Consider the following 17,468-nt stretch of genomic DNA (forward strand, 5'->3'; position numbering starts at 1 on the left):
GATTGACTGATTGTGCGTTTGTGCGTAGGAAGGAATGATTCAGCAAGTACCCTGCAAGGTATTCGTCGGCCGCTGTACTGAAGATCTAACCGCTGACGATCTGCGAGACTATTTCTCCAAATTCGGCGAGGTCACGGACGTGTTCATCCCGAAACCCTTCCGTGCGTTCTCGTTTGTCACTTTCCTAGATCCCGAGGTCGCTCAGTCGCTATGCGGCGAGGACCACATTATCAAGGGCGTGTCGGTACACGTCTCGAACGCCGCGCCCAAGTCCGAGGGCAACAACAAAAACTTCAACAACCAAGTGAACTCGAACATGCGGGGCGGTAGGGGTGCGCCGGGACCCGTCGACAATAACGTGCAAGGCAATTATCAGGGTAATCGTTACATGGGCCACTCGGGCAACAACATGGGTCCGAACGGATGGAACAATCCGGGGAACCGGGGCAACCTCGACATGCCGAATTTGCAGGCGCTAGGCATCACCGGTCAGAACAACGGCGGCGGCGGCGGCGGCGGCATGTCGAATCCGCTGGCGATGGGCGGCCTGAACCTGTCCGCCCTGCCGGTGAACCCTGCGCTGGTGGCCGCCGCCCTGAACCAGGCGTCCTGGGGCCTGATCGGCAATCTGCAGAACCAGGGAAACGACCAGGGCTATTCGAATCAGCCGGGCCCGCCGGGCCAGCCACCCTCCGGTAACAACAGCATCGGCAACAGCGGCAACTCTGGCTTCCTCAGCTGGATGAATCAGGGCGGTGGTGACGGTAACACCGGCAATCCGGGCACCGGCGGCCCCGGCCCGAACAACCCGAACGCGTCCCAGGGCGCCTGGCAAAATCACCCGGGCCAGCGCGACCAAAAATCGAATACCTTTCTCAAGTACGAGTAAATTCAATCGGGGCCGTGGGTCTACTCGTAAAAACAAACGGATCCTCCGATCCACGGGTCCCGACGCACGAAGCTTGACAAACGAACGGTGGTAGCGCGGGAATCGGCGGGGAACCGGCAGACCAAGCAGCAAGCAGGCGAGGCAACGCGGGCAGACATCAACGGTACAAAAGAGAGATTGGAGAAGCGCACCATTCCCCGCGGAATCCACGGAAGAAAGTGCCGGAGCCTAGTAACGTTGACGGTTTTTCTAATGTTTTTGCACTAATCGCCACTCTGCGTGTATTATAATATTTCGACTCCTTCCCCACCCTCTCTTACTGGTTTGACGAATTAGCACGCGGATTCCGTTCGTTGGAAGAGTTTATCTAGGCTTACGTTTTAGGCTTAAGCGCGGATAGCTCCGATCATCCGTACATGCGTGCTACCGGCTTCTGTATGATCTCTACGTTCTGTGCGCACGATCTTGCGGAATGAGTAAGCTTGATACGTATGTGATTAATGATGATGACTGAACAGCGTAGCTGCCTGGCAAGGGTGAGACTATCTATGATTGATTCGCGCTTTAGTGTAACGAACGATGCACGCGTAGTGTACATATGTACGTTAGGGATACTCGGCGAGGAAGACTCGGGCTATTTTTTAAGCATTACAGTCGAACGCACTGAAATATTCGACGCGGAATAGTCTTGTCCACAATAGTTCACAACCGTCGTATCAAAGATCAAGAGTACTTTTGACTATACTCGCATCGATAGTGGATATCGAGGATCAAGTTTGCACTCGACTTGCGAGTTATTTGTATTAAGTTAGAAATCGCGTGCAACTATAAGACATAAACCTTTCTCAGCTATTTGGAATAATTGAAAATGGAACATTAGCGATTGATCGTCTCACGGACGTTGAGAAAGTGATAATTTTATCTCCGTGGGAGATTATTTCCATTTGCAGCACAACTTCTCAACTTCTTTCTTGCTTGCGAGTAGTCTTGATTTGCTTCGCGAAATATCGTCGATAATTTTATCGATAAAGAAACAAGAAAACCAATCCTTTTGGGAGACAAGTGGATCTTCTGAAAGCGCGACTGTTACGACTGTCTGAGAGTGTATGAATGTGTCGGAATGGCTCGCAAGACGCTTAGAGATCGATCGCAGCTATTCGCATTGTATATTACTGTCAATTTAAACTTTCGTTTAAACTATCTTTCGGGTGTAACACATAAGTAGCCTATATTATGTGAGAATTTTACACTTGGTGTGCAGATGTGTCAAAATTACTGATTGGGTTGTGTGTGAACGTTGGCATTTGAATTAATTTGTTTTCTATCTCGGTCGAATGATTCAAGCGAGAAGAAATAACGGAAAGAAAGCGATTTAAATGTCTTATATATAATATATATATATATATATGTCTGTGTATAATGTGCTGCAAGTTTTGAGTGAATACATTTTGATGAGAAGACTCGTAAAGCTGTTTCCTAATTGAACGATGACGAGAGAGGTAGCTTTGCTCACAGAGGTTCAGAGTATTTATTTTTCAAAAAAAGAGAAAAAAAAGAAGAAGAAAGAGCTATCGGTAGCACGAACGATGCAATTTCACATCTTCACAATTGTAGTCAATAACTTTAACATAACGGAGTAGTTACGTCGCAATAAACTTAAACGGTCGCATCCGTCACTGCGTGCAGTATCACTGTGTATGCATTAAAAAGGAAAAAACAAAAAACATTATTTAGATCGACTATCTCGAGGAACACTAATTACCTTATGAGTATATTAATTGAAAGAATAAAATAATCCTTCTATAACGAGCTGTACATGTGCTGTTGTGCTTTTCATTTACATCGTAACGACGCGGTATCTCGCGAATCTTCCTACCGCGTGGTACCGCTTCATACGCACACGATTCTATTGACACTAATTCTCTCTCACGCTCTTTCTCTCTTATTAGCGTTGATTCTCTACGCTCTACGGAAACGAAAGAAAAAAAAGCACCCTCCAACTTCGAAGACGAATTATCGCTCGACGATTACTATACCTGTGTGCATGCATGCGGTGTTGAATGTATCTCTGATGTTGATGGTCGTCTCTCTCAGAAACTGCAGGCGTGAAAGTCCACGCGGTGCGCGCGCTCGTCCGCGGCACCGAGAACGCGAGGAGGGTGGAGTTAATGAGATGATTGACGAACAATGTAATAAGAGCGGAAAATTGCGGTGCAAGTCTCAGATGAGAGTGAGCAAAAGTCGTCTAATGTGTGTCTGGTATATATATATATATTTCACACATTTTGAAGACCGAGAGAACGTTGTTTGTATACGTAATTATGTGTAAAAAGGAAGCTTAAGCTGAATCTCGCGCATTCTTGCCGCGTCATTAAGTCTGTAAATTGTTAAACCGATCTACGCGGAGGTTGTAGCGTTTAAGGCAACTTTTAACAGACTATAGAATCGTAGCTGGCTCCTGTCGCCGAGGTACGAATGTTCGTACTTTGATTCGTACGTTGTTCGATGTTTGCGAGGGTGTAGGGAAATAGCTGCAGTTTCTTACAATACTGAAAAAAAGAGAGTAGAATAAAGTAGAATAAATTAAGATATTATTTAAATGAGATGGATGATTGTACGTTGGATGGTAGCTGACCGATCAGTCCGAACATTCGTGCGTAAGTCATCGCGATTACGGGTCTACGTGGTCTGGCAATTGGCTCGTGGACGCGTTTTCCTTCCCCCCTTGCCTGAGAAATGTCAAAAATGTGCAACAAAGTGTGCAGAGTTGTGTTCCACTATTGCGTAAATGAGTCTTTCTGTGTCTGATAAAAAAAAAAGAATAAGGAGGAAATGATGCAGACGCAAGTGTGAAAGTGATGTGTAAAGGAGCAGATGCTACTCCGGCGATTTGAAAAGAGTGGATTTCGTTCGACTCTCGTTCGAATCTAATTGTCAGTCCACGTGTCTCGGTTTGAGATTCAGCGGTGCGTAGCGGCACTACCCAACCCCGTGACTTCGTTCAACCGTCGTAGTCCCGTGGAGATGTTTCGCGCGCGATGAGAGTGCTCACTGCTCAAAGGATGCCTTGCAAGAGCGATCTGGAAACTGGAGTGTAAATACGCGTAATCAACATGAAGCAATTTTAAATAATATCGCTCATCGTACACTGAATTTTATTGTAACGTTAGCCGCGTCCTGTGCAAATCGCTCAGATATATACTTGTTGCGCCCTGAGAGGAAGAGAAAGAGAAAGAGAAAGAGAGAGGGAGAGAGAAAATGAATCTGCATGACAGGAGTCCGTGAAACGTGTGTCGTGAAAGACGTGCTGTCGTGTGAGAATGTTGATCCCGATCCGTCAAATCTCGGCTGTTTGGGGGGAGGTCGGGGGGAGATGTCGGACCGCAACGAGAGACGGGGAGTCTCTCCGCTCGAGTCTCCTTTTACACTTTTCGGACACATTTCGAACGTGAATTTCAAGGATTTTTCTACACGTTACCCGTTCCACATGCGAACGTGATTAATTGCGATGCTCGTCCTCCCCCCCGATTCGATTTTACCGTGAAACGAAAAACCGATTTATCCCTCCGAGTTTCGATGTGAGCGATGCACTCGGATCCTCCGTGTCGTTCTCGTTGATTGTAGTGTGTATGTTACAAGATATATGCCGAGAATAAAAGACCCAAGCACACCGTGGGTGTTACAGATTCCTTTGTGCAAAGCCCTCAAAATGCGAACCAGTCACGCGTGTCCTCCGAATTCGATCAGATCAGATCAGCCTATGGAAGCTACCAAGCTTTGCGAAGCTTCAGTTTGCTCTGAAACAAAATTTTAATTTACTCGACACAACGTTTGTACGATACAATCGCGCGACTATGTACCACTTCGTTGGGAGTCGGAGTTGCGCGTTTTACCGAGAGAGCGACTGGCGTGTCACGATAAGGATTGTACAACTGTAAGAGCGAGAGTGGAAGAGAGAAAGGTAATGATGACAGAACACCGGTAGCCGGCCTCTTTCGGTGATGATGATGATGATGATGATTGAATGAAGACGATGACTGAGGGGTGAACGTAAGTCTACGGGAGCGTCCGCTGATCCTCGACGAACAGGTGATTACGACCATTATTTCTCTTGCATAATCACGTCACGTCATCAGCAACCAGGTAGACCGATCACTCCAGCTTGCCGCGAACTTTCTCGGAGAGACTCGCCTCTACACACATTTCCGTCGACAATGTATCTTTTCTTTTCTTTTTGTTTGTTTTTTTTAAATCTTCTTAACTCTTTAACTCGTCTCATCTCTCCGCATTCGTCTCCAAACACTCTCTTCCCAAGTGAAGCAAGGAAGAAGACTCGCTAATCGCAAACGGTTCCTCGGTACGTAGCTCTCTTCTCTTTTACATGCCTCGCGTGTTTCTCTTCTGCAAGACTTTTTTATTTATCAGAACCCTGTTTCTCTCATAGAAAAAGACGAATATGGTAGTCCACAGCACAGAGTCAGTCACCCGAGTCAGGACACACCAAAGTCGCAAGGCTGGAACGTTAGTACTGTTAACTTTGAAATCCCGTGGCCCCCGTACCGAACACCGGACACTAATCCTGTACGATTCTTGTTCAACAGCCTGGATGAATATATGTGATGGTTGATGATGTCCGTGAACGCGTGTACCTCTTGGATGGACACGAACGAACGAACAAATGTTGACAAGTTGATGCAAGTGGAAAGACCGAAAGCGAAAGAGCGAGCGAGCGCGAGAGAGAAAGAAAGAAAGGTGAAAGGTGAATCGGAGAGAGAGTAAAAGGGGGAGAGAGAGAGAGCGAGGAGTACATTTTTGCAGGTGGATAGAGAATTGGTGATGATGATGATGATGATGATGAAATGGGATGTACTGCGCCGAGAGAAGTTGCTGGCTGCAAGTGTGGAGGAGCGAGTGCTTTTTTTGAAAGCGTGGGGAAGTTTTTTGCGTAAGCGTGTCGATCAGACTTGCGAACAGTGAAACACAAACGCGACGGCGTTTGGCCGGCTTTAATGTCTCATCGCGGTTTTTGCTTCCAGGCTGCGAGAACGCGCGTCATTACGATCGACGGCGGTTGACGATCGCGCTGAATTGCGCGGTAGATCATTCTCTCTCGGGGATCGACAGACGCGGATGCAATTATCTTCAGACAAACTGCGGATCTGCGGAGATTTAGAGATGCTAGTCGAGAGCGCATAGAGCACAAAGTAACTTTCTGACATTATATTATATCACATATTGCATTCTCTCTTATCCTGAAAGGGAGCTTAATAAGGTTTGAGCTTGAATAGTAATTTCGCGACTGTTAATAGTAATTTTCATCGAGATTAAAACATTGTTATTTTAAGTTATACAATTTTTAATCTAAAGCTCATCATACCTTAACGAGTTTATTAAAGAAGCACGAAATACTGTGCTTAATAAGCTCATTCGTGTTAATTCTGTATTAATTAAATTTTATTTTTAAATTAAATTTCAATGCATACTGCCTTGATTTACTCGATCTGATGTTGGCATAAGCCACTTATATTGCAAAACAGAAACTGTAATAATAATCCATAAAAAAGAGAATTCCTAATGAATCAATATAAGCCGTTTCCATTGACACGATATGTATCAAAACAAATTTTATTTTCGTGTTTCAGATCCGGCATTTATCGCACATGTATTCTACTATCACATAGGAGGAATTCCGACGTGAAGCGATTGCGATTGGCCGAAGTAAAATTCACGTATATTTTGTAAGAGGAATGATAATAGCATTTAATAAACATTTCTGTCCCACAATAATTTATATCACTTCGTTGCCGGTAAATATACCCGTTATATGCTACATTATCTAATAAACATTAAAGAAATAAATCGCAAAATTAAATATTGCTTCAGTAGATAAATTTAAATGTTACAATATACGTCTCTCTTCAGTAAAGTCCATTTCTGCGCCACGAATTTTATTGCTGATAAAACAGGTTCCTTCAAGGTCGGTAACAGCCTTTCGATAATTTCTACTTTACCGATAACCGACAATTTTCTCTATAGATGTTTTACTTACACACAGTTACTGGTACAAGTTTGCGAGTCAACGGGAAGAGCATAGGTAGCGCAGGAGATGATAAAGAGCGTAAACGTCCTCTCTCTCTCTCTCTCTCTCTCTCACTCTCTCACTTCTCTCTTTTCTCTCTCTCGTTCCTTCCATCAGGAGGTTTCACTCGGGCGAAGGTGTGTATTCGTGGTGGTGGTGCGTGGGGTCCGACCGAGTCGTGGTGTGTGCGCCAAGAGTGTCCATCGATTAACGGGAACGCGAGAGTAAGATGCTACGTCGTCCCGCCGTTCGCCGCGCGTCTGGCCGTCCCCTGGTGCTGGCAGCGAGCGCGAACGCGGCCAGAAACGTCAGACGTTAAGACGTTATGGGAAGATGGTGAGGCATCTCGGTACCCACGGCCACTGGGAGCATGGGTTCGCAAACGCTCGAGATCCTGAGGCAGGGTGTCTGGGCGAGCCTGACGGGCGGCTGGTTCTATGATCCGCACCTCGACGTTTTCTCCAACACCTTCCACCTCTACGTCTGGCTGTTCCTGCTCTGCCTGCCGTTCACGATCTACCTGGTAACGACAGCAAGAAAAAAAAAAGAAACCGTCCCCCGCTCCCCCGCTCTCCGTCTGTCGCGCGCGCGGCCGTTTATTTTGAAAGTTGCGTAAATCAGCTTTCCCGTAACGCAACCCCCCTCTGTGAAGTCGGCCACGTCGCGTCGCGATGCTGCGACCCGGGGAACGTCGCGCGAGGTGTCTCCTCGTCGAGACATCTCGCGATTGTTTGGTATCCTAGGATGTTTACTCGCGGAGTGTTTTCCGCCTTGCTCCTCGTTCCAGCGATTAATTCCCCTCTTCTCTCTGACGTTTCAGTATTTTCCACCCACGTTGTACGTCTGGCTGGCGTACTGTTCCTCGTTCGTCGTCGTCTTCGGGACGATCAAGTGCGTGAATCATGCGCTGCACTGCGTGTACGACACGACCGAGTGTCTGGAGGAGCCGAATCAGAACATCAGTCAGCAGAAGTCCGAGAGCGAGAAGAAACGCGCGGTGCACGGCAAGTCCAGGGAACAGTCGCAGGACCAGACGGGCCATGGCATAGAGCTGCAAGTTTTAAACGGTACATCGCGCGCAGGCACGAGTGACTGAATTAAAAGAAATTCTACTTTGAATTTGCTAGAGAGAAATTTGTTTCTTTATGGAGTTTGAATTTAATAACAGAATATAATATAATATTGTCCTGATTGCGAGTCATTTATTTAGCACTTATTGGCAGAATTGTCATATGTAAAATTTTGAGAATGGGATATTCCTACAATAGTCTACATTATAATTCTACATTTCTACCTGTAAATTTTTATCTTCTTTTTTTTATTAAATTTATTATCCTTACCTGATAAAAGAGATAGGATAAAAAGATATTCCAGTTCATCAAGTATTATTCCCGATCTGCTTCTAGGTAAGACAGACACACCACCTGTGGAATGCTCGTCTCGTAACTCGTTTATCGAGCCGAACATCCAGAATGCCGACGCAGACAGCATAACGTCCGAATACAATCGTGATAAACCAAGCTCGACCATCGATCTGAAGGTGGAGATCCATAGAAAGAACAGTTCGGAAAGCTCGGAGGAGGCGCAGCAGCTCAGCAAGCCGATGGTCACCAGCATAAACGTGCACGAGGCGGAGTTGGTCTCCACACAGTACCACGAGCCGCGTTTTAAAAATATCATAAACGGTGAGCGACCTCGCCGGTGCTGATGAATCGATTCGTACTCGCCAGGCGCTTTGGTAAAACCACCGTTGTTCGCAGAATGGAGACTGAAGCGGCAGAAGTGCGTGGTGATAGCGGAGGAGGATCGGCCGGGACCCCGTAAACTGTGCCGGCACGCGTCCGAGGATTCCCGGAATCGGCATTCCAAGCAGAGCAACCTCGGTAAAACCGGATCCGAGAGCCAGATAAAGCAGACGAGCTCGTTAGAGCTGGAACATCCGGGTGACGATTACCCTTATTGGAAGTCCAATCAGAGCGTCCGCAGACTCAACTCCAACTCGATACCGATGGAGACGCACTTGATGAACGATCATCCGCAGAGTTTGGAGATCATATCGAAGAAGGGAGATGCGGACAACAACAAAATCTCATCTCATCCACAATCATTAGAGGTATAAATGTCCGATCAACTGTAATGCATGAATTTTATCGAGGCTAATTTATCTGTTATTAATCTAATTTTAAACATGCGTGATTTTTATGTTTATTTATATTTAATTTATATTTAATTATATTTGATATAATATACATTTAATTAAAGTGCATTATGCCCCTGATCTGAAGGTTATCACGAAGAAACCGCATCAGCAACTGGTGCATCCGCAGAGTCTTGAGGTAATAGGTGCCACTAGTAAAAATGTAAGCAGTACCGACGACAATAATCTGCCTCTTCATCCACAGAGTCTTGAAACAATCAACACTAAAAAGGTATGGATGAGTGCTCTCATGAAACCTTTCCTTTGCGGATATTTTAGTACAAGATGTACACCTTTATCATCATTCAAAATGAACATTAAAGGTCTTACCGCAAAATACACTGAAGAGGAATCAGCTGCAGCTCTTACCGTACCTTAGTTACGGATCCGAGATAGTGCATCCGATAGCGGAACAGAGCGACGAACAATTTGCCAATGACAGCTCAGGCGGATTCAGTCTGCGTGACTCTTACAGTCCGTTGCTCACGCGGAAAAACATGGGCGACGCGAACGCCGCGTCTAATCGGGACAGAAGTCTCAGCGCTGGTAGATTTGAGGATAGATTCTCGAGGTACGTGTCTCCGAGTGATGTACAGCACGAAATACAATCTTGATTTATATTTTTTAGTCATATAATTAGGAAATATAATAATAAATATAATTAGGTTCAACGACGACAATGGAATAGATAACAACTCGGCGAACTCTCGAGACGCTCTGCTCGAGGAGCCGAAGCCCTGCATGAACAGGAGGTACAGCAATGCCAGCCAGAGCAGCCACGAGTTCTCGGACGGTGAGAAGAGCAAGGACAAGCGGCAGGACAAGTCGAAGAACACGGAGGATCCGCTCAACTCGGGCAGCATAGTCGGTATCGACTGGCTGTTCGAGAATGGGGACTGTTCGGTGGAGCCGTGGACGAGTAAGAGTAAGTCTAGCGCACGGAAATGTGTCTTTTCGGTAAAAGACCACCGACCGTCGAACTATTATTTCCCGCTGTATGCAAGCTTACACTGTTACGTTTTTCTAATTCGTGCTGCCAGTATTTTGGACATTCACTCGCTCTGATGATACGGATACGTCAGAAAGCCTACAGACGGCTAGTACAGATTGTAAGTTGGATGCATTATAGAGAGAGAGAGAGGGAGGGAGACAGCTAGAGTCCGCAATCCGCGTTACGGAAGATCGTCATTAACTTGCGTGTAAATTGATATATATAATTTGCCACATACCAATGCTGCGACACTCGATAATTGCTGACATTGGACATACCGCATGTGTTAGCGCTTCACGTGGCTTCGCGCATGATTGATGATTCACGATGAAACCGAATGCGATCTTCATGACTCAAAAAAGCGCCTCGGAATCGATCGGTCTTCTTAGCGAACGTGCTACGCAACCGATGCGAAGGCATGATTGTGTGCCGATTTATGCGCAGATCTTCACACGAAGGAGCCCGACTCGGGATCGTCTAGTACAACGACTCTCAGCATCGAGAACGAGGTGAAGCGCAAGCTGTTGCCGCAACTGGAAGTGGACAACAGCACGAAGCGCCACCAGGGAGCGATACCCAAGCAGAGCCGTCCAAAACCCGCCGCGTCCGAGGCCGTGGACGACAACGCGGCGTCGAGTAGCGTCGAGCAGCAACCGCGGGAGAATCTCAAGCGTTACCTCGAAGTGCGACGGGAGAAAGCGAAGCGACGAGGCGGCAAGTTCGAGCAGACCAGCGGGTCTAACAACGAATTGAGCACGTTGCTGCCGAGCCCAGCGCCGCCGCTACTGGCCGCGTTGCTGAACAACTCTGGCCGGGACTTGCCGGGTCAGTCGACCACCGCGTCGTCCGACGCGCGATTGAGCCGCAGCTCCGAGAATCGGAACTCTCGGAGCAGATACGGACGACTGAAGCGATCCAACAGGACGTATCGCGGCAATCCGCGGAACCTCGCTACCAATCGCGACGACAACGTTGTGCCACTCACGGCATTGTTCGGCCTGATCTCGAGCGGAGAGTGTCACTTGGCCACCAATCAGAACGACACGTCGGAGGGCGCGGTGCACTACTTTCGCGACGACAACGGTCGCTGGCTGGCTTACACGTTTGACGAGAAGGGCTCGGATATGGCCGCCGCCGCCGCGTCCGTCGCAGCGGCGGCGCAGATGCCCACGAACCCGCACAACGAGAAATTGCTGAACACCCTACTGCGCCAGCAGCTGAATCAAAACTTGCACTACGACACCAACTGGGAATTTGCGGACTCGTTGAGCAATAGCTACAGCAGTTTATCGCTCAACTCCGCCGGTCTGACGGTGATAATCGACACGCCGCCGGTGCTGTCCAGCCCGGCGAGCAATCAGACCAAGACCCAGAGCTCACCGCCGTCAAATCTCATCTCCTCCAATACCGGTAGCTCGAATCAGTGCACCCTCGGTGAGAACTCGGAGCGCGAACAATTCCACCACACGCTGATCACGCGCTCGGACTCGATGGCCGACAGAAATCGCAGACTGCAGAATCTGTTGGGCAATCTCAGCCTGAACCAGTATCAGTCCGAGTCGAACAATCGCATGCCCGTGCTGATGCTGCCCGCGCATCAGGAGCCGGATATAAACACTAGCCTCTCGTGGAATCGCTTCGTCGACGGTCTCGACGGCTCGGACACGAAGCCGAAGCAGACCAGGCATTACTACAAGTGGAAGATCGGTAAACTGCCACACGTGAAAGTGCGTTTCGACCGTCTCGCCCTGCTGGCTCTGCTCGATCGTAACCTGGGCGTGTTCGAAACCATCATCTCCACTCTTCTGGCGGGTACGGTCGCGGGGCTGGGCCTGCTGCTGCTCCAGCAGGGCTTCTACCGCGACATCTTCGCGTTCATATTCTGTTTCGTCACGGCCGGCTGCCAGTACTCACTGCTCAAGTCCGTTCAGCCGGACGCCGCGTCGCCGACGCACGGCTTCAATCGCATCATCGTGTTCTCCAGATCGGTTTACTACATCCTGTGCTCGGGCTTGATTCTGATCCTCGACGAGGCGCTGAGGAACTTTAAGTCGACGGACTTTCGAGTGTACGGACTACGCGTAGCCGACTACGATCTTATACTGCAAGTGCGTAACATCTTGCTGATATTCCTGCTGTGCTTCCCGATTGTGTTCTCCCTAGGACTGTTCCCCCAGATCAACACGTTTCTCATGTACGTGTGCGAGCACCTGGACATCCATCTGTTCGGCGGTAACGCGACCACTAGCCTCGTCTCCTCGTTATACTGCCTGTGTCGAAGCGTCGTCGCCGTCCTCATTCTCTACGGATTCGCATACGGCGCGTTACTCGAGCCCAAGTCCACGCAGCACATACTCTTCTCGATATTCGTCGGCCTGCTTGTCGCGATATCGTATCACCTGAGCCGCTCGTCCTCCGACCCCACCGTGATATGGGACATCCTCAAGGCGAATCTCTGGCCGCCGGAGATCGGCGACAGGTACACGGAGGAGAAGGAGGCGAAGATCATTGAGAACACGTCGTCGTCGTCGTCGCAGCAGCGCAGCGAGAACGTCGCCGTGAGCTACAAGGAGACCAAGAGCAAGACGTCTTCCGGCAGGAAGAAGGACGTCAAGATCAAGGTGGACGAAGAGATGTCGGACATTGAGCTGGTGGACCCGCTACCTGAGAAACTCCGCTCTACCGTGAACGATAGATTGAAGAATGATCTAATCGCGTGCGCGGTGATTGGCACTCTGTCCTTCGGGCTTCATCGTACGACGGTGTTCACCGCTCTGCAGTCGAGCGCTCTGAACACGCTGTTGTGGAGCATCGCGAGCTTCTTGGGCTTCCTTCTGCACTACATCGTGCCGCAGCTGCGTAAGCAGCTGCCGTGGCTGTGCCTGTCGAGGCCGGTGCTGCGCAGCCACGAGTACGCGCTCTTCGAAGTGCGCGAACCGGTGCGAATCATGTGGTTTGAGAAGCTCTACGTGTACCTGTGCTTCTTCGAGCGCAACTGTATTTATCCCATCGTCTTCCTCGACGCGCTCACCGTGTGCTCGTCGAAGATTGCCGACAAGTTCGGCGAGTGCCTGGGCGCGCTCATCGTCACCGTGTGCGGCCTCAAGTCCCTCAGATCGGCGTACTCGGATCCGTCCACCCGCTACCTCGTCCTCATGTTCGCGGTGCTTTTCTTCCAGCTAGACTTCAGCGATTTGAGCGAGACCTTCCTGATGGACTACTTCGTCACGGGTATCGCGTTCGCCAAGATTTACGAGTTGCTGCTGAAGATCCGCTTCGTCGTCACGTACATCGCGCCCTGGCAGATCACTTGGGGCAGCGCGTTCCACGCGTTCGCCCAGCCGTTCTCCGTGCCGCACTCGGCGATGCTGTTCCTCCAGGCCGGCATCTCGGCGATGCTCAGCACGCCTCTCAACCCGCTGCTAGGTAGCGCGATCTTCATCTCCTCCTACGTACGACCGGTCAAGTTCTGGGAGAGGGACTACAAGACCAGGCGGGTGGATCACTCCAACACGCGGATGTCCTCGCACCTCGAGCGCAACCTGGGCGCCGACGACAACAATCTCAACTCGATATTTTACGAGCAGCTCACGCGCTCCCTTCAGCACAGCCTCTGCGGCGATCTCACACTCGGCCGTTGGGGTAATGTCGAGCAGGGCGATTGCTTCCTGCTCGCGTCGGATTACTTGAACTGTTTGGTTCACATAGTCCAATTGGGTAACGGATTAGTCACCTTCCAACTGAGAGGTCTCGAGTTCCGGGGGACATACTGCCAGCAGAGAGAGGTACTACACGAGGATTAATTTTAATAGTCCTACTAACGTTTATTTTCCAACTCCAATGATTTATTTTTGCGTGCGTTTCCTCAGGTGGAAGCGATCTCAGAGGGTATCGAAGAAAACGACAACTGTTGCTGCTGCGAAATGGGTCATTTGTCAAACGTACTTAGCGTGAACGCGGCCTTCAGCCAACGCTGGTTAGCCTGGGAGATCGCGAGCTCGAAATACGTGCTCGAGGGCTACTCGATTTCCGACAATTCGGCCGGCTCGATGCTGCAGGTGTTCGAATTTCGTAAAGTGCTGGTTACTTACTACGTCAAGAGCATGATCTTTTATGCCGTGAAGTCGCCCAAGCTGAAGCAGTGGCTGGAGAATCCGGACATCGTCGACGGCCTGAAGCCGACGACCGAGAAGAATTTCGTTGATCTCGATCCCGTGTTCAACGTGAACATCGACGAGGACTTTGACTTTCGGGCGAGCGGTATTACGCGGTGCAGCTTTTGCAACGTTTACTTCGACTGGGTACAATATTGCGCTGGTAAACAAGATAAGGTGATACATTGGTAACATTCGCGTTATCTCGTCATCTTAATACTACAACGCAACTCCCGCGCTTTCACAACGATGTTTACGTTTTCAGAAGATTCAGAGATAATTTATACATTTCGCAAACCGATGGATTAAAGAACCAGGTTCAATCTGAAGCTGAAAAGCTTGAAAGGAATAAGAGCAGTCGAGTAATTAAGTAAAAGAAGAGAAACTTGTGTTTTTAGTGAAGCTAAATATAATAAAATTAAAGTACTAAGGTGACGATTGTAGCACTAAGGTGACGATTCTCGAAATTTCGCAATTTCTCCGAAATGTACTCATATCGCATTGTACTTTCCAGTTGGATAAATCGCGTGATTCCTATCTCGTGTCCCTGTGTTTCTCGTTGAGCTTATTGGGAAGACGCGTGTTAGGTGCTGCGTCTCACAACACCTTGTCAGGCGTTGAATTCTTTCTCTATGGCCTACACGCGCTATTCAAAGGTATGCCTTACAGAAATAATAATTAAAAAACTAATAATATAACAACATTTTGCGAAAAGTCTGCTAAATATTACCAATACTAAATATTTATCATTAACAATTCACGATTGTGCTTAGACGATTTATTCTTACAATTTGTTGATAACAGGAGACTTCCGGATAACATCAGGTCGCGACGAGTGGGTGCTGCACGATGTCGAATTACTGCGCGGCGTAGTCGCGAAGGGCATAAAGATGGCATTGAAGCTGCACCAAGACCACTTTATGAGCCCTGAGCAGTACGTCGAATCGTCCGCGCTCTTCGAAGCTATCGACAATCACGATCAGAATCTCGTCATAAGTCACGAGGCGGATCCGCGTTGGAGGAACGCCGTCCTGAGCGGCGCCCCCAGTCTTTTGGCACTCAGGTTCGCACTTGCACTCAGTGAAGACGGGGTCGCGCGAGAACATCGTGATTAATGCAAGCTCAATGCGATATTTTCAGGCACGTGCTAGACGACGGGATAGACGAGTACAAGGTGATAATGCTTAACAAACGTTACTTAAGCTTCCGCGTGATCAAGATGAATCGCGAGTGCGTCCGCGGGTTGTGGGCCGGCCAGCAGCAGGAGCTGGTCTACCTGAGAAACCGTAATCCAGAGCGCGGCTCGATCCAGAACGCCAAGCAGGCCCTACGGAACATAATCAACAGCTCGTGCGACCAGCCGATCGGCTATCCGATCTACGTATCACCGTTGACCACCAGTTACGCCGAGACCAACGAGCAATTGTGCTCGGTAATCGGGGGAGCGTGCACTTACGGCGCCCTGAAGAACAAAGTGCTGCAGCTGTGGAGAAGGTGCGCGTCCTCGAGAGCAAAGATTTTCTACTCTCGATCGACTTGCAGTATCCCTAATTTGCCTTCCAACGTGATCCGTCGCTGACAAATCCAACCTTGTTTGCAGAATACGGAGAAGGTGTGGTCAAGGTTGCTCCTCGGGTGGCACCGGCTCCCAAGACGACGGAGGTTTCGGCAATGACGGAGTATACGCGATGACTACTTACAATATACACTCTGGTATTGAGAGATTATGTAGCGATTCGATCACGCCGACAATATCAATTAGTGCGTTACTTCATCTTGTACTTGTATTTATTGTTTAGGCTACGCTCAGTCAGGCCACAACACGTCTGGTTCGCAATCGATAGAGTCCGGCTGTCAGATTGGCGGTTCTACTGGCCGGGGTTCTCTCGGTCGTGCAAATACGGGCTCTCTCGGTGGCAACAGAGGCTCGCTTGCCTCCGTCGGAAAGCCGACCAGTTCGACGCTCGCCAGTTTGGCCGGATTGCTCAGTAACAGCGACATCAAAACGGAAACCAAGAGCGAAACGAGCTTCTCTAGCAAGATGGAGAAAGAGGAGGTCTATCAGAGGGTTCGCGTAAGTGTCTCATCGAGATCGACAGTCCTATTTATTCAGTACCATCGATTGTCACAAACACGTCTGAATCACTTGTTTAATCAGATCATGGATCCGAACCAAGTGTACGACGCGATCAATCTGGGTCGGCGCATAGACGTGATATGGCCGGACGAGAGGATGCGACAGCAGGGTGGCCGCTCCGGGTGGCAACACTGGGTCCCCGAAAGGGGCATGGAGGGCTGCGTGGTTCATCGGTGGTCGCCGAATCATCGTGATCCGAATCGACGCTCGCACGTCGACAAGGTCATCTTGCTCGTGAAGATCGAGGACAAGTACGTGCCGATAGCCGAGCAGGGCGTGCGCGACTTGGGCGCGGAGGTTTAGCGAAGTGTCTCCTCCGGTATCAGCACGGTGATACACGGCTCTCGTGCGACTATCGTTCTGCGAGCCGCGGACTCGCGATGATAATGCGTGGTGTCGCAAAAGGTCAAACTGCGCGAAACTAGTAATTCACGCACACGCGTGTACACGTAACGTATACCACACTAACGTTGTCGAGCGCTAATTTCCTATTTCCACGAAGTCAATACTCGCCAATTAGGACGTAAATCGATGAGGGAGGTCGAGATCAACGGAGATCAACGTCGAGATCGCGCGCGCGAGATCTTTAGCTTATTTTTTAATTGACAGGCTGGACGACCCGGTCGTGCAGCGTCCAGCGGTTCTTTTCAGGGTACCGTTATAAATAAAGTTTAAGGATATTTTTCACTAGCTCCTGCGGAAACTGTCCGCGAAACTTATTCCGTGTCACGACACGGCGTAGCAACCGCCGTCGCAAGCGCTTTCAATTACTTCTCACTTTTTGTTAACTATGTACTTAGGGATTTTGTCAGGTTCAATGGCACTTTTCAATGGCTCGATTTTAATAAGCGCGTTCTCTCTCTAATTGTCGTTAACTAGGGTTCATTTCGCTTTTTTCGACGCATTTCTACGCGAAACACGCTGTTGGGCTGGAAAAGACGAACTGATTGTAGAGTCTGTATAGAAAAAAAAAAGAGAGAAAGAGATACGAATATTTTGTCACTGTCGCAGATACACGTAT

General features: G+C 48.9%; 2 protein-coding genes across 6 annotated transcripts; both read left to right on the forward strand.

Moving 5' to 3' along the window:
• Positions 1 to 34: 34 nt before the first annotated feature.
• On the forward strand, positions 35 to 889 carry LOC105278730 (TAR DNA-binding protein 43). Its single transcript, XM_011338032.1, has one exon. The coding sequence runs from the start codon at positions 35 to 37 to the stop codon at positions 887 to 889; it is 855 nt and encodes a 284-aa protein (XP_011336334.1).
• On the forward strand, positions 885 to 16,750 carry LOC105278675 (pecanex-like protein 1). 5 transcript variants are annotated; one of them, XM_026973951.1, is made up of 20 exons: positions 885 to 5,410; positions 5,491 to 5,834; positions 5,926 to 6,093; positions 6,532 to 7,491; positions 7,789 to 8,035; positions 8,375 to 8,653; positions 8,729 to 9,081; positions 9,254 to 9,304; positions 9,371 to 9,397; positions 9,489 to 9,736; positions 9,831 to 10,090; positions 10,206 to 10,274; positions 10,601 to 13,941; positions 14,026 to 14,487; positions 14,825 to 14,966; positions 15,115 to 15,373; positions 15,451 to 15,804; positions 15,911 to 16,023; positions 16,110 to 16,384; positions 16,469 to 16,750. In XM_026973951.1, exons 4-20 carry the CDS (start codon positions 7,339 to 7,341, stop codon positions 16,748 to 16,750), a joined length of 6,915 nt encoding a protein of 2,304 aa, XP_026829752.1. In that variant the 5' UTR covers positions 885 to 5,410; positions 5,491 to 5,834; positions 5,926 to 6,093; positions 6,532 to 7,338. The 5 variants fall into 5 exon arrangements, with proteins under 5 accessions (XP_026829752.1, XP_026829751.1, XP_026829750.1 ...); XM_026973950.1 differs by having other exon boundaries at positions 885 to 5,246; positions 5,334 to 5,410; positions 9,254 to 9,397; XM_026973949.1 differs by having other exon boundaries at positions 9,254 to 9,397.
• The last annotated feature ends 718 nt before the right edge of the window (positions 16,751 to 17,468 follow it).

This window comes from Ooceraea biroi, chromosome 11 (assembly GCF_003672135.1).
Source record: "Ooceraea biroi isolate clonal line C1 chromosome 11, Obir_v5.4, whole genome shotgun sequence".
Taxonomy (NCBI): domain Eukaryota; kingdom Metazoa; phylum Arthropoda; class Insecta; order Hymenoptera; family Formicidae; genus Ooceraea; species Ooceraea biroi.

Bases quoted from the DNA above. Each gene is read 5' to 3' on its own strand.
- LOC105278675 (XM_026973949.1), top strand. From the start codon at position 7,339: ATGGGTTCGCAAACGCTCGAGATCCTGAGGCAGGGTGTCTGGGCGAGC. The intron at 8,654-8,728 runs GTGAGCGACCTC...CGTTGTTCGCAG, and splicing joins TTTTAAAAATATCATAAACG to AATGGAGACTGAAGCGGCAG. The intron at 16,385-16,468 runs GTAAGTGTCTCA...TTGTTTAATCAG, and splicing joins AGGTCTATCAGAGGGTTCGC to ATCATGGATCCGAACCAAGT.
- LOC105278730 (XM_011338032.1), top strand. From the start codon at position 35: ATGATTCAGCAAGTACCCTGCAAGGTATTCGTCGGCCGCTGTACTGAA.